The following is a 14,744-nucleotide window of genomic DNA, read 5'->3' as shown; positions in this document are numbered from 1 at the left end:
GCCCGAGTGCTTCCTGTTCTGGTACTCTGTCTCGGCCTTGTTTCCATCCCTGGGCTCTAGGATGCTCCCTGTTCCTGCCTCTGCTGCTGCCTCTAGCATTGGCTACTTTTGCTGAACCATTTTTTCCCCATCTTCTTTAATCTGTGTTTTAAAGGACCGTTCTCTAGGAGGGGAAGGGAAGAAGAATGTAACAAGAAAGGTAGATGAGGTAAAAATTTTAAATATCAATAAAATTTTATTTAAAAAATAAAAAGGAAATGAAGGGTTCTTCTACACGAGTACCCTCAAACTCTAAATTTATAATGCTATGATTGGCTGGTTGAGTCATTCTTCAGTCATATCTGACTCTTCATGACCTCATCTGAGGTTTTCATGGCAAAAACACTGGAGCGGTTTGCCATTTCCTTCTCTAGCTCATTTTACAGGCGAGAAAACTGAAGCAAACCGAATATCTGAGGCTAGATTTGAATTCATGAAAATGAGTCTTCCTGACTCCAAGCCTGGCACTCTATCCACTGCACCACCCAGCTACCCTTATGATGCTATGATATCTACTAAATTTAAGCTAAAGCAAGTGATCAGACTTTAAAGACTACTGAGGTTTGACCTCAATATATACACTCACATACACAAATATGCTCATTTTAACCTCTAAATCACAGGCAATTACAGTAAAAACTTTTCATAGAACTGAAAAGATGTAGTAGATCAGGGGCTTCCTATTGCTTTCAGGGGCAAACACAAAATGCTCTGTTTGGCATTCAAAGCTCTTTATAACCTAGTCCCTTCCAATTATTCCAGTATTCTTATACCTCACTTTCCAATACATATCCTTCGATCCAGTGACACTGGCCTCCTAGCTGTTCCATGAACAAGACACTCCATCTCTCAGATGCAGGCATTTTCTCTGGCTGCCCCCCCCATACCTAGGACATTCTCCCTCCTACACTCCCAACTACTGAACTCCCTGGCTTCCTTTAATTCCCAACTAAAATCCCATCTTCTACAGGAAATCTTCCCCAACCCCTCTTAACTCCAGTGCCTTCCCTCTGGACCCTATTTGTCCTGTATATAGCTTCCTTTGTATATATTTGTTTCCATGTTGTCTCTCCAATTAGATTTTAAGCTCCTTAAGGGCATATACTGTCTTTTGCCTCTTTTTGTTTTCCCGGTGCTTAGCATGGTGCCTAGCACACAGCAGGTGTTTAATAAACGTTTACTGATTGATTGATAGTACACTGGCAAATTCTTTAAATGCCATAGATATTAGAAATTTATACATTTAAAATGTACCTACTGCCCCAGATTTTATTTCTTATAAACTATTCTATTACAGCTAAACAAATACACATTAACTAGTCTAAAAAACACTATACTACCATCATCATCAACAATAATTAGATGACTGGTGGGACAGCAAAGAGCTAGAACATTAGCTAATATTAAAACACAAAGTGGGGCTAGGAACTCCACACCTTAGGATCTAACGAGATGTTTAGTATTTGTAAGTTATCTTAACACTGGCTATAGGCAGTAATCTACCTAATTGGACAAGACAACCAACATACAATTCCTTAAAGGAATCATTATGGTCACACAAAAAGGAAAGTCATATTTGTATAATATTAAATCAGTTCCTTATATCTACACCAAGATGAGATGGATAGAGAAACAAATAGCATCAAAAAAGTCATTGGTTTCCATATTTCCAGGACATCAATGCTTCTAATTGGGAATATATCTATATGCTTTCAAAATATAGAGGACAAATTCGCTTTTGTATCTTCAAATAGTTAAAAAAATGGTAACTATGTTGTTCAGAAGGAAAAGAGCTATTGAAACAATCAGAAAATGTTATGATTCCACAGTGTGAAATCTTTAAAAACAGGGTATTTTACTGTAACAGCAGGGTTTCATAGATTATAAAAAAGGAATTTTTTAATCTGAGAAATTAGTAGTCAACAATGTTGAGTTGAGTACCTCAAAGACACTGTGTCTAAGCTATATAAATGTACACAGTGATAATAGGATCCTATACCAATACATCATAGATAAAAGAGGTTAGTCACAAACTAGACATACTTGCCCAAATCCCTGAACATTAAAGCATTCATGTGTAAGTCTCTTGCCCAGTAGTACAAAACACCTGAAGGATTCTCTGACATAAGCCTCAATTCCCCACAAATTGGTGAAGAGGCAATTCAATATCTGGTGTGTGGGTGTGTGTGGGTGTGTGTGTGTGCGCGCGCACCCGCACAATCTGTTTAGGGCTGGGGGAGGGGATTATGGCCCCAATATAATTAAGTCTAGATAAAGAGTAATTCACTATGTGAAATGCATTTCATTAAAAGCTGCACTGGGTCAGTATCAGCGAATCACTAACACATCATAACAATTAGGGAGATCATCTATTCCAAAACTCACATTTACAGATAACTCTAGACATATTCAAATACTACCAAATATTAATAAATGTGTTCAGCAAAGGCTTACTGTTTTGCTCCTAACCCCTGCAGAGTTATATATGGTTAAATAATGGAATTAAAAGCATTTTCAGGGGCAGCTAGGTGGCGCAGTGGATAGAGCACCGGCCTTGAAGTCAAGAGGACCTGAGTTCAAATCTGGCCTCAGACCAAACATTTGACACTAGCTGTGTGACCCTGGGCAAGTCACTTAACCCCAATTGCCTAAAAAAACAAAAAGCATTTTTACAAATCAAAGGAGTTTGATAAATTATGGAAGGTTGTAATACAAGATAAATTGCCATTACAGATTTAAAAAAAAAAAACATTTTTACACCTCACATACTATAATCATTTCTTAAAATATTAGTACTTTTTTTATATTTTGAAAGAGGAAAAAAAATCCAACTACGTACTCTAAGACTATAGAACCACAGAATTTGAGAGGTAGAAAGAAACCTCAGTAGCCATGCAGTCCAGCTAATGAAACCAATGACGGGAATGTCCACTATAAACCCCCAACAAGTCATCATCCAGCCTGTCTGAAGACCGTTAGGAAGGGGATCCCAGTACCTTTCAAGGCAGCCCGCTCACATTATGAGGACTTTCTGACATCCAGCCCAGGCTGACCTCTTTGCAGAGGTCACTGTGTCAGATCGGCCCTCCAGACCAAACAGAGCAAGTCTAATGATTGCTTCTCCATGTGACAGCCCTTCACGTACCTAACCACAGCTATCATGTCTTTCCTGAGTCTTCTCTTCTCCAGGCTAAACATGCCTAATTCCTTCAACCAGTCCTCCTAGATCATGGGCTCAAGGCCCTTTACCAGTCCGGTTGGCCTCCTCCGGGCCTTTTCCGGTTTGTCAACGTCCTTTTCAATCTGAGGCACCCAGAGCTAAACACGATGCTGCAGAGGAGGTATGATGAGAAGAGAAGGCAGTGGGACTGCTGCCTTCCTATGTCAGGAAGCTCTGCCCCTCTTAATTCAATCCAAGACTGCCTGTGTTTTTTTGGTTGCCACATCGTACTGATGACTCATATTAAACTTTCAGTCTACTAAAACTCCCAGATATTTCAGAACCACTAGGTTTCATGCCTCGCTGTCTTCTACTCAGGAAGTTCATTTCATCTGTACCTAAAGGTAAGCCCCCACGTTGTGCCTGACTGAAGGTCGTCTAAATACAGTCAGCCTAACGCTCTGGCCTCTCAAGGCCCTTTGGGGTCCGCCACACTAGCTCTTCTTCTGAGCTTTGTGTCACCCGCAAACGTGATGAGTGTTCAATCTACACCTTTATCCGGGTCACTGATAAAAAAGTTAAACGGGGCCAAGCACAGAGATCTCTGGGGCTGTCCACTGGCGATTGTGGTGAGCCACACTGATGCCGAACTATTAATACCTACTCCTTCAGTGTAGCGATCCGACTTATGCCTTATCATCTAGTGTCCACCTGCCTCTCCACCAGAACAGTATGAGATACTTTATCAAAAGCTTTACTAACAGAGAGGACATCCGCAGTGTCCTTCTTATCCACTAGTGTCCAAAAATGGCATGAGGTAAACCAGGCATGACCTATTGCTGACGGAACCATGCTGCCCCTTTGGAATCACCACTTCCCTTCCTAGAAGAGGGCCAACCATTTCTTCAATGATCCATTCTAGGATTTTCCCAGGAATCAAAATCAAATTCAGCAGCCTGTAGTTTGCAGGATTTTTTCTCTTCCCTTTTTTTTGAAAATAAGGATGCTTGCCTTTGTCCAATCTTGTGGTATCTTTCCCATTTTCTGGTCTTTCAAATATCACTGACAGTACCACAGGAATCACATTTGCCAGTTTTTTCAGGGCCCATGGATATAGCTCATCAAGGCCAGTTGTCCTGAATTCATAAAGAAATAGCTAGGTGTTCTCTTACTTTTTCCTTATGCATCTTGGGAACCCAATGCCTGTGACAAAACAAAATCACTTTTGTTTTGCCATTTCCAGTTTAGATGTCATTCTCCTTTACAAGGAAACAGAAACAAAAGGAAAAACTGGGCAGCTCTGCCTTCTCTCTGCTGTCTGTTACCACCTTAGCCCCCACAAGCAGAGGTCCTATGCCTTACAAGATCATGCTTCTAACACTCTAATTAATCAACTGGTACCGGGACTTGCTTCCATCTTCTGTATATTTCTTTTTAAAATTCCCTGTGCATCCATATCAGTCTCTTCAGACAAATCCCATTTTTCCTGTTTACTGGAATTCTTTCCCTTTATGTCTTAAGAATTTCATTACAGAGCATTTCCCATCCTTCCAGAGCTGACTTTGCCTGAAGCATTTTAGTCCATGGGAGGTAGCTAAGTGGAACAGTGGTTAGAGATGAAGATCTGAATTTGAATCATGCCTCAGACACTAGCTGCATGACCCTAGGCAAGTTTATTAACCTCTCTGTATCTCAGTTTCCTTGTCTGTAAAATGAGGAGGAAGGATTTTAAGGCCCCTTCAGCTCTATATCTATGATCCGATGATCCTTCCTATCTTTAGGTAGTAACCTATAGCCTACAAACTCAACAAAGACTAGTGTAAATAAGACAATATGAAATAAAATGAGCTATTAAAAAGATTATCCCTGGTAGACAGCCTTACTCATAGACACTTACGACTACATTCAATAGAACTTATGTGTACTAGCTCCCAGAGCCTGGCACAATGCTCTGTTCATGGTAGATATTGGATTAAAGCAATCTCTGCTCTATGCTTTAGTTCTCTAATTCTATTAGTTCACACAAGAGGAAAAAAAAGTTTTAAAGTTGATTTTAATAAATAAGATTGTTTTTCTTCCTGAGAGGCTGGCTGTCCAAGAACATTAGATGAAAGCAGGGTCTCCAAGGCAATGAAAAGGAAGAGGCAGAGCACAGACACATTTCATCATCTTTATAAATTTGCTAATGACCAACTTGGTGACACTTAAGACACAGGTTCCCATAACTGAATAGCAGTGGTGAGAATGTCCTCAGGTAGCCAGCTGCTACTATTGCCCTAAACCACTCAGAGTCAGCCACGAGGAAAAGAACATGACGCAGAAACCCAAAGCTGAGGGTTTCTGAGGCACAGCTAAGTCAGTGCCTCTGCTGATGAAAGAACAAGAATGGAGAGGGGAGCGAGGCTGCTGGAGCCTAACAGAGGTGAACAAAACTCTGAGGATTCTTTACCTAATGAAGCCAGCAGCTCGTAGTTCATGCGCATCACATCTCTGTATAGCTCCTTCTGCCGCTTGTCTAGCATTGCCCACTCCTCACGGGTGAAATACACCGCCACATCTTCAAACACCACCGGAAGCTCCTCAAACACCACCGGCACCTCCTGAAACAGCCCCTCCTCAGAAGGATCCTGCAACAAAGAGCATCTGGTACTTAGTACCCCCAGACATTCAAACACCTTTCATGACCAGAGGAAGGAACTTATCCAGAAGGGTGCCACGATAGCCTTCTCAGAGCCCATCTGCTGACACGACCCAAAAATTCAACAAGGTCCCAGAAACTCCCCAGGGTTCCTGAGGGACAAATTTATTTAGCATCAGAGTATCCTGAGGCCTATAATTAAAGTAATGCCCTCAGGTAAGCTTTGGCAGGAGAAAAGAAAGGTGGCTATGAGGAGCGTGCCTTCATAGAAGCACATTCCAGTGACATACTCCTGTTTCTAAAATCTTGAGAAGTTCCTTCCCAACCAAACGGTTCCCAAGTTTAGCTGTGAATGAAACTTTCCCCGTGCCCTCAGGAGTACTTCCTAAACCTCTCCCCAACTCTCTTGAAATTGGTGCACTAGCTATATGGACCCCAAAGCTATTTTAGAACAGGTAGACCTGGATAGCATAGATACAGATGCCTGGATGGAGAGAGCAAGGCTCTTGCAGAGGCAGCCAGAAGAACTCCATGGCCTTCTCTGCTCTTAACCGGGGGCCATCTTCTGTTAGGGAACTCCAGTCTTCTGTCTAGTCTCTGGGTGTCCTTTCAGAGGAAGAAGGAAAAGGGAGAGCTGCCCTGGTACTAGGTACTCCCTTTTCACAAAGAAGCCTTACTATATGCTAGACACAAAAATAAGGCAGAGAAGAATGTAGGGATGCTCTCTTCTTCCTTTAATGTCTCCCCAGGAAGTAGCCTTTCCCATTTCAATGCTACCCTCATGGCTTCTGTGGGAATTCTGAGCCAAGAAAGCTCATTGATAATTAAAGGTGAAGATATAAAAGATCATACAGTCACAGGATTCTCCAACTACAGTCCAACAAACCTTCAACTAAAGAGTTGAAGGAACTTGGGCCCAGAAGCAGAAATGATTTGCCTGAGGTCCCACAACCAGTCATAACAAAATCAGCCCTAGAAGGGAAGGGAGCTCTCCAGATTCCCAAGACAATGCTCTTTCCAGCACACCATAAGGCTCCACACAAACTTTGGTCCACACTGACAACCACTACTTGATAAGACTAAGAAATGGTCCTGGTAATATCACTCACTGCTGAGACACTGAACGCAAATCCCACACTGGCTGAATCATCCATCATTAAGGCAGCTGGGGATGCAAAGAGCTAGGCTTTCTCATTATTTCCTAAAACAGTAGCAAAGATAAGAAGCTAAGAGAACTGGACGATATGAACACTGGAGCAATCTTTCAAAGGGAGTCAAACACTTTTCTGTAACACTGCCTTCATGTCAACTTTATAAAAGGTAAAAAAAACAAGAGATTCACTCTGGGAATTAATGTTTTGTTTTGTTTTTCCCTATGTAAAATGGCATTCTTCACTTTGAAAATGAGAAAAGTTTCAAAAATCATCCTATTACCCCAAGCAGGGATTATATGATGCCTTTATAACAAAATCTGGCAGTGTTTGCCCTTTTACCAGGGGGCTACACTGTTTTGTTTCGAAAAAGAACATTGCTACAAATTAAACTGAATTTTGCTTCTTAGGGTGCCTCTGTCTGTCTCCTAACTCTTAACTCATTCTTCTGCTTATTTTCCTTACTTAACCTTAACATTAAAATACTGAAGGAAAAATTTTTCCATTGAATTTATTAATTTTAAAGCAAATGAGTACAACCTTTTGTATCTCCCTATCAAAAATAAAGTTTTTTTCACTGAAGTGTCTTTCCATAAAAGACTCCCTCTAACCCTGTTCTAACACTTACTGGTCAGACTGACTTAATGGGGTGTTTTCCATGGTCCCTCTAGCTGCTAGTGCCTGAGATTCTCTGAGATTTCCTTACCTCTACTCTGCATATATCTCGTATGTGCATGCTTTTTTACATACTATCTCTCCATCAGAATGTAAGTTCCTTGAGAACAAGGATTGTTTTTGCCTTTCTTGGATCCCTAGCATTTAGGATAATGCCTGGCACATAGTAAATGTTTAAGAAATGCTTGTCGACTAATTAAGGATATGAAAAAATCATCCAAACATAGTACCTGACAAAAGAATTCTGTGGAGTCATCAAATAAAACATTAATGCTTGATGAGCTACAGATGTCATTGACAACATCCTTCTGCCTCACATCCGAAATACAATCCAAGTAGAGAGCTGATGCTGTTCCATTTTCAGTGGTGTCTCCAGGCTCAGATCTGGAGTTTGGAAAAAGCTCAACCAAACTGTCATAATCGCCCAGGGATGCTGGTGGGTAGAGCACAGGATAATCTGCATTGAAGAGAGGCTCTGCATTGGTCAACACATCCTCAGGCGTTTCTCTGATGCTCTCAAAACGGGCTGCCCAAACGGGGTCCCTTGAGGCCAAAGCATTAACGCAAAACTTGTGGGCTTTGCTCTTTGCATGATACTTGAGTGTCTCCACCTTGAAAGGTCCCGTGTAACCTTCTATTAACCTAGACCTCTTGTCCCGAACAGACGGGTACTCCCGGCAGGCAGAGCAAAACAGGGCTGTCTGCCCCTCATTCGTGATCAACCACGGAAACTGCCGAAACCAAGACTTCTGGATGGAACGCGGTCTTAATATCTTTTTGGCTTTTCCTATGGAATAGTCTTCAATGCTGTCACATTCTGAGTGACTGAGGTGGGAAACACAGGCTTTTTTCCGTGTTGGCAGATACAACCCAACTTCTCCAGTGGGACCCTGTATGTCTATTTCTCCCATGGATCTCCTCTTCTTATTTCCTTTAGAGAAAGAGACAAAAGTAATGTGCTTTGTGAATCTCTTCTGCACCAACCCTCACTGATGGCTATCCTAACTCTGTCTAAATATTTTCAGTAAATAGGTACTCCCTACATTCCAGGGAAGGCTATCCTATTGTTTTACAACTTGATTCATCAAAAAGTTATCTTTATGTTGAGCCCAAATCTGCTTCTTTTTAATTTTGATCCACCAGTCTTCTGATGGATTGGGCCTCCTGGAACAAGATAGTCAAATTTGTTCTCTCTACTCCATGACAGCACAAGAAATTCTTGAAGACAGCTATCGTATGTCTCCCTAGTCTTCTCCTGTCCAAAATAGATGCCCCCAGTTCTTTCAATTATTCTTTCGTTGAAGCCTGTGTTAGATAGCCCCACTCTCCTCCTCTCATCCAGGAACTATTTAACTGGCACTGGGAGAGGAGGGGGAGAGAAAAGGGAGTGTTTATTAATGCATCAATACCTGCCCTAAGCATATCAACTGGTCCGCAAGCTTGTATGTTCTCCCTTAACAATCTAGTACCATTACTGATGAAAATAGAGCTGGGAGTCCAGCCAGGGAGGAAAAACTAGTCCCTGTGACAACTTAAATCTTAAACAAAAAGTACCAGGATTCTCTGGGTCAACTTCAGACAGATATGAAGAAGGCTGGAGAAAGGGATCCAAGAGGAACAGTGGTTCGGACATAATGACCCTTTGTGGTAGGGTTTCTTTAGGGCTCTCTCCCTTAGCACCCTTCTCAGGGCAGAGGCCAATCACTCAATACAGAGGAACACTACTACTTGTGCCATCTCTAGACGGGAAACGAGCCTGAAGGGGGAGGTTACCAAAAGGGAACAAGGCAGACAATGAAGAATCCCTGAAGCTGTGGAGTCACCTGCTCCTACACGCTTAGCCATACCACCATCATTTACCAAGCAGCCACTATACTCTAGGATATGGCTAGATCCCAAAGATATAGGAGATGCATCCCTTGCCCTCCGGGAATTTAAAGTCTAACAGTGGAGACAGGGTAGGCTAAAATAAAAATTAAAGTGGATGTCAGTAACAAATACACAAACCAATCATAATCATATAAAATATATAGTTATCAATGCTGACATGAAGAAATGGGGTGATTTATAAAGGAGTTGCTCTATTTGCAAATTGACTCTAAGGAAATAAAAATTTTGTTTCAAGAATTAAAACAATTAAAAGAAGCATGTCAAAACATTAATTTTTAAGTTTTACTTTCACAAGGCAAAATATTTATTTTTAAATGTTTCGATGCCATCAACAATGAATTTTTACCTTAATTATCGTTTAACTGTAAAAATACATTTCTTTAAAATTAATGTAATTGACTTACTGTTTTAACTCAAATAAATGGATTTTAGATAACTCTATAATACCTAAAATCCCAAATGAATCTTCTCTTCCAGACCATATATAAAACAGCACATTGCTACAGCCATATGTGTATGTGTGTGTATACACACACACACACATACAAACATACACAGACAATTTTTACATGCTCAGACTTCAGCAACTTTAGAACTTTTATATATAATATATGTATAACACTATATATCTCTATCTATATATATGAATTGTACAGCTGCTAAAATCTGAGGATTCAAGAACTGCCTCCTCATATTTAACTCTACCATTCTTCCAGCTCCTCACATCCCACTGTTCTGGCTAGTCTTAATCATCGACACTTGTGGTGTATATATAGCATATATAGCATAGCCCCTTCTTTCTATATTACTTGGAGGTATCTCAATTCCCCAGACTGACACATGACACAGGGGCTATAAGGATATTGAATATGTCTCTGTTTTAGACCGACTATGCAACCTGATAGCTATAAGAATCCCTGGGGGGAGCAGGGAGAGTTAGGAGCCAGAGGGGAATCTAGGACCCCCATCTTTCCTCTTCTAATCCTCAGGCTCACATCCTCTTCAAAAGGCAAGTCCAAACTTACCCAGGTGATGACTCAAGAGTTTCCTCCTGCCCGGGGCATCTCCCAGCCATGGCTCTACCTCTCTTTCAAGCTTAGAGAATAGCTCCGGATTGGCGATGGGGGTTCCTATTCCAGAGAACAAAGAATTGCAGTAAGGTCCTAAGTTCCAAAGGAAGGTTTTCTAGAAAGAACATTCTTGGAAGTTTGAGACATCCTCTGGGAATTGACAGTCATTTTTAATAGAGGGAGGAGATAAGTAGTGACTTTTCTTCATGGGTGAGCGGTCAAGAAAAGAAGCAGATGCTTTGGATTAGTTGGGACAAAGAGGAGGAAGACTGGCCACTCCAAAGAGTGAGGGATCATGAGAGTCAGTGGACACAAAGACACATAACGGAGGCTCCAGGGGAAGTTCTATTCAATCCACATTTATTCATATATTATATGAAGATTTTGAAGCTCTTTACAGTAAAGGCAGTCAACTATCCTAGAGTGTCAGAGATTGCTGAGATGGCATGGTATAATACAGATAAAGCACTGGACTTTATCATGACTGTGGCAGTGTCACTACTCAGGAAGGACATGAGAACTGTGTTCATATGTCATTACTGGATTGTGCTATGTGAAAATTCCTGAAAGTTAAGAAGGGAGAATGCCAGATATAATCTGATATATACAACAGACAAATATATACACATACAATAGTCAAAGAACAACTAATTATTAGGTGCCTACTTTGCATAAGGCATTACACCAAGCATTAGGTATGCAATAACAAAAACGAAGTCATTTACATTCTACTAAGGGAAGCAACACATCCACAGAAAAGTCTACACAAAATATAAACAATATAAATGTAGGGTCATTTCAGGGGAAGGGAGGCATGGGGGAAGGGGAAAAGAAAAGGCTTCATGTAGGAGATGGCACCAGAGCTGAGCTTTGAAGGAAGTTAGGGATTCTAAGAGGTAGAAGGGAGGAGGGTATGGCTTAGAGCTAGACTTCGAAGGGCTTTAAATGCCAAGCAAATGTATCTGCATGTGGTCCTACAAACAACAGAGAATCACTGGACTTCTTGAGTAAAAGGGTAATATGATCAGAACTGCATTTTAGGAACATAACTTTGACAGCTGTAGAAAGGATGGATTGGAGAAAGGAAAGACTCAAGGCAAGGAGACCCATTAGGAGGCTACTGAAATAGTTCAGGACCCAGGTAATGAGGTCCTGACCTGGGGTGGCGTCCATGTGAGTAGTGAAAGGCAAAGACTAGAGAGATCCTATGGAGGTAGAATCGACAGGGATTTTCCCAGAGTTCTGTGAAAATCTCAGTAGGATTCCACATCCTAAGACTCGGCAGGAGAACTAAATCAAGAATTATGGGATGCTCCAGAGCAAGGATCCTTAACCTAGTTTGTGTCATGGACCCCCTCAGACAATCTGCTATAACCTATGGACCCCTCCTCAGAATCTTTTTTCAAACTCATAATAAAATAAAATTGGAGTTTAGTGACAATAAAGATGTAATTTTTTTCCATCCAAGTTCACAGGACTCTTGAAATCTATTCATGGACCCCTTGGGTCTACAGATCCCAGATAAAGAACTCCTTCTCTAGAGAATTAAAAAAAAAACTGATAAAGCAAACACAATAATGAGGAAGGAAAGACATTATCTAAGATGAATAACATGCCTACACAGGGAATTCATTCACAAATTTAGATTTTTAAAAGGCATATACAGAAAAGTGAAGCAGGATAGGTGATAGAGGATGAATAGCAAAGTCTGGCATGATCTTACAAGAATAAACTCAGAAGGCCTAAAGCCCAAAAACAAGATGAAGTTTGCACTGAATGCTACAAAAAACAAAAGGGATTTTTTGAAGCCTATTTTGGGAAACACATGCTTAGACATGTGAAAAAGATTGGAGATTTAATAGACTTCATGTTCAATAGGATAAGGAAGTAGAAGATAAAAAGGTAGAATTCAGCCTGATATAAAGAAAAGCTTCTAAAGATGCTGAGCTATCCAAGAGTGGAATGGACTGTCTCATGAAATATTGAGTTCCCCATCACTTACAGTCTTCAAAAGGTAGATGAATTACCTCTTGCCAAGGATGTTATAAAGGAGAGTCCTGCTCATATATGTATGGAATAAGGTCACAGGGAGGTCTCAGAGGTCCCTGACAGCATTTATATTCTATGATTTGCTCAAGGTCTTCTATATGTAAGATACTGTGCATACATATGGACCTCTTCAATGACCAAGGCAAACCCCACACAGAGTAGGAAGTATATAACATAGCAGGAAGAACAGCAGAAGAAATGATCAATAATTAAAAAGAGTAAAAAAAAAAAGATAGGCAGTAGTAATTCAAATCCTCAGAAGTATATGCACAAATACGAGTAATAATAAATCAGTTGGTCAATATGGACCCCTTGTCACATAATAAGCATTTATTATACACTTACTTTGTGCCAGGCTCTGTGCTAAGCACTAAGGATACAACGAAAGGCAAAAATGATTCCTGCCCTCAAGAAGCTCACATTTAAAAAAAAAAATTTTGGTGGCAATCAGGGTTAAGTGATTTGCCCAGGGTCACATAGCTAATAAGTGCCAAGTGTCTGAGGCCAGATTTGAACTCAGGTCCTCCTGACTCCAGGGCTGGTGCTCTTTCCACTGCATCACCTAGTTGCCCCAAGAATTCACATTTTATTGGAGGAAACAACACAGAAATAACTATATAGACATAAGATATCAAGAGGAAAGACAGAGGGGTTTGGAGAAGAAGAGAGAGCAACTGGAAAATCAGAAGGCAGGTTGTGGTTGTGTCAAAGGAAACCAGAGAAGCTAAGAGGCAGAGGAGAGGAGGAAGAGTATTTGAGACATGGGGGATAGCCACTGTAAAAGCAAAGAGTCACAAACTGGAATGTCTAGTACAAAGAACCACAAGTGAGGGTAATACAGTACAAGGCAGCCAAGGAAGGAAGAAAGGGGCCAAGTTGTGAAAGGTGTTAGATGACAAACAGAGGCATTCAGCACAGTGCCTGGTACAGAGCAGTGCTTAATTAATGTTTATTGAATTGAGTTGAATTGAATATTTGATCCTGGAAGTAACTAGGAGCCACTGGAATTTATTTGGTTGGAGGGTGATACGATCAGAATTGCACTTAGGAAAATGATTTGGGCAGCTAGGTGAAGGACAAATTGGAATGGAGAGAGACTTGAGGCAGGGAGACCAATGACAAGGTAATAGCAATATTCCAGTAGAGAGGTGATGAGAGCTTATGCCAGGGTGGCGGCTGTGTGAGTGGAGAGAAGGGGACACAAGAAAAGTGAAGGGAGAAATGACAAGGTGTGACAACAGACTGGACATGTGGGATGAGTGCCAGAGAGCAGTCAAGGACCACACTGAGTATGTGAGCTCAGGCGTCTGGAAAGATGGGGGTATCCTGAATGGTAAGAGGAAAATGGGAAGTCAGAAGGGTTGGAGGAAAAGACAACGAGTTCAGGTTTGACATGTTAAATCTGAGATACCTAAGGGGCATCCAGTCCAAGATGTCCCTGCAAAAGGATACATGAGTGTGGAGGCCAGGAGAGAGACTGGGACTGGTTGTATAGATCTGAGGATCATCTACATAGAAATGACAATAAACTAGGTAAACCAGAGAACTTAGTGCAAGGAGCTAAATTTGACCAAAATAGGTATTACTGAGACTTAAGTGCAATATGATTTCAATTTATTACCAGGAAATGAAAATAGAAGTAATCACGGTGGAAGAGGTTGGTAGGTGTGTCTATGTCTATATATTCAGTGATGTTTTCTACATACAGAATTTATTGTGTGCTGGCTTATCACATATTTTTTCATACAGGTGGCCTGTCTCCTTAGCTGGACTGAATGTTTCTTCAGAGACAGATGATAGGGACTATGCCTCCTCCTAACTCTTTCTATTTCCATTACCTTGTACAGTGCCCTCACCTGTTGTCTAAAAGGCTTCAGAGTCAGGAAGACCTGAGTGAGATCATAGCTCAGAGCCAGGGGTAGGGAACCTGTGGCCTCGAGGCCACATGTGGCCCTCTAGGTCCTCAAGTGTGGCCCTTTGACTGAATCCAAACATCACAGAACAAATCCCCTGGGGATTGGATTCAATCAAAGGGCCTCACTTGAGGACCTCAAGGGCCACATGTGTGCTCA

General features: G+C 41.2%; 1 protein-coding gene across 3 annotated transcripts in view; it reads right to left on the bottom strand.

The window, feature by feature from the left end:
* Nucleotides 1–14,744, bottom strand: part of ZNF862 (zinc finger protein 862) — a 38,127-nt gene that overhangs the window by 14,590 nt on the left and 8,793 nt on the right. For all 3 annotated transcript variants that reach the window (XM_027841025.1, XM_027841023.1, XM_027841024.1), the window contains exons 3-5: nt 10,579–10,683; nt 7,894–8,594; nt 5,649–5,826 (exon numbers count right to left, since the gene is read on the bottom strand). In XM_027841025.1, coding sequence (XP_027696826.1) covers nt 5,649–5,826; nt 7,894–8,594; nt 10,579–10,683 — 984 coding nt within the window. The remainder of the gene's footprint in view (nt 1–5,648; nt 5,827–7,893; nt 8,595–10,578; nt 10,684–14,744) is intronic.

The sequence above is a fragment of the Vombatus ursinus genome, unplaced genomic scaffold (genome assembly GCF_900497805.2).
Source record: "Vombatus ursinus unplaced genomic scaffold, bare-nosed wombat genome assembly UNPS02014852.1, whole genome shotgun sequence".
In the NCBI taxonomy this organism is placed as follows: Eukaryota; Metazoa; Chordata; class Mammalia; order Diprotodontia; family Vombatidae; genus Vombatus; species Vombatus ursinus.
This window is presented reverse-complemented; position numbering and strand designations above follow the sequence as displayed.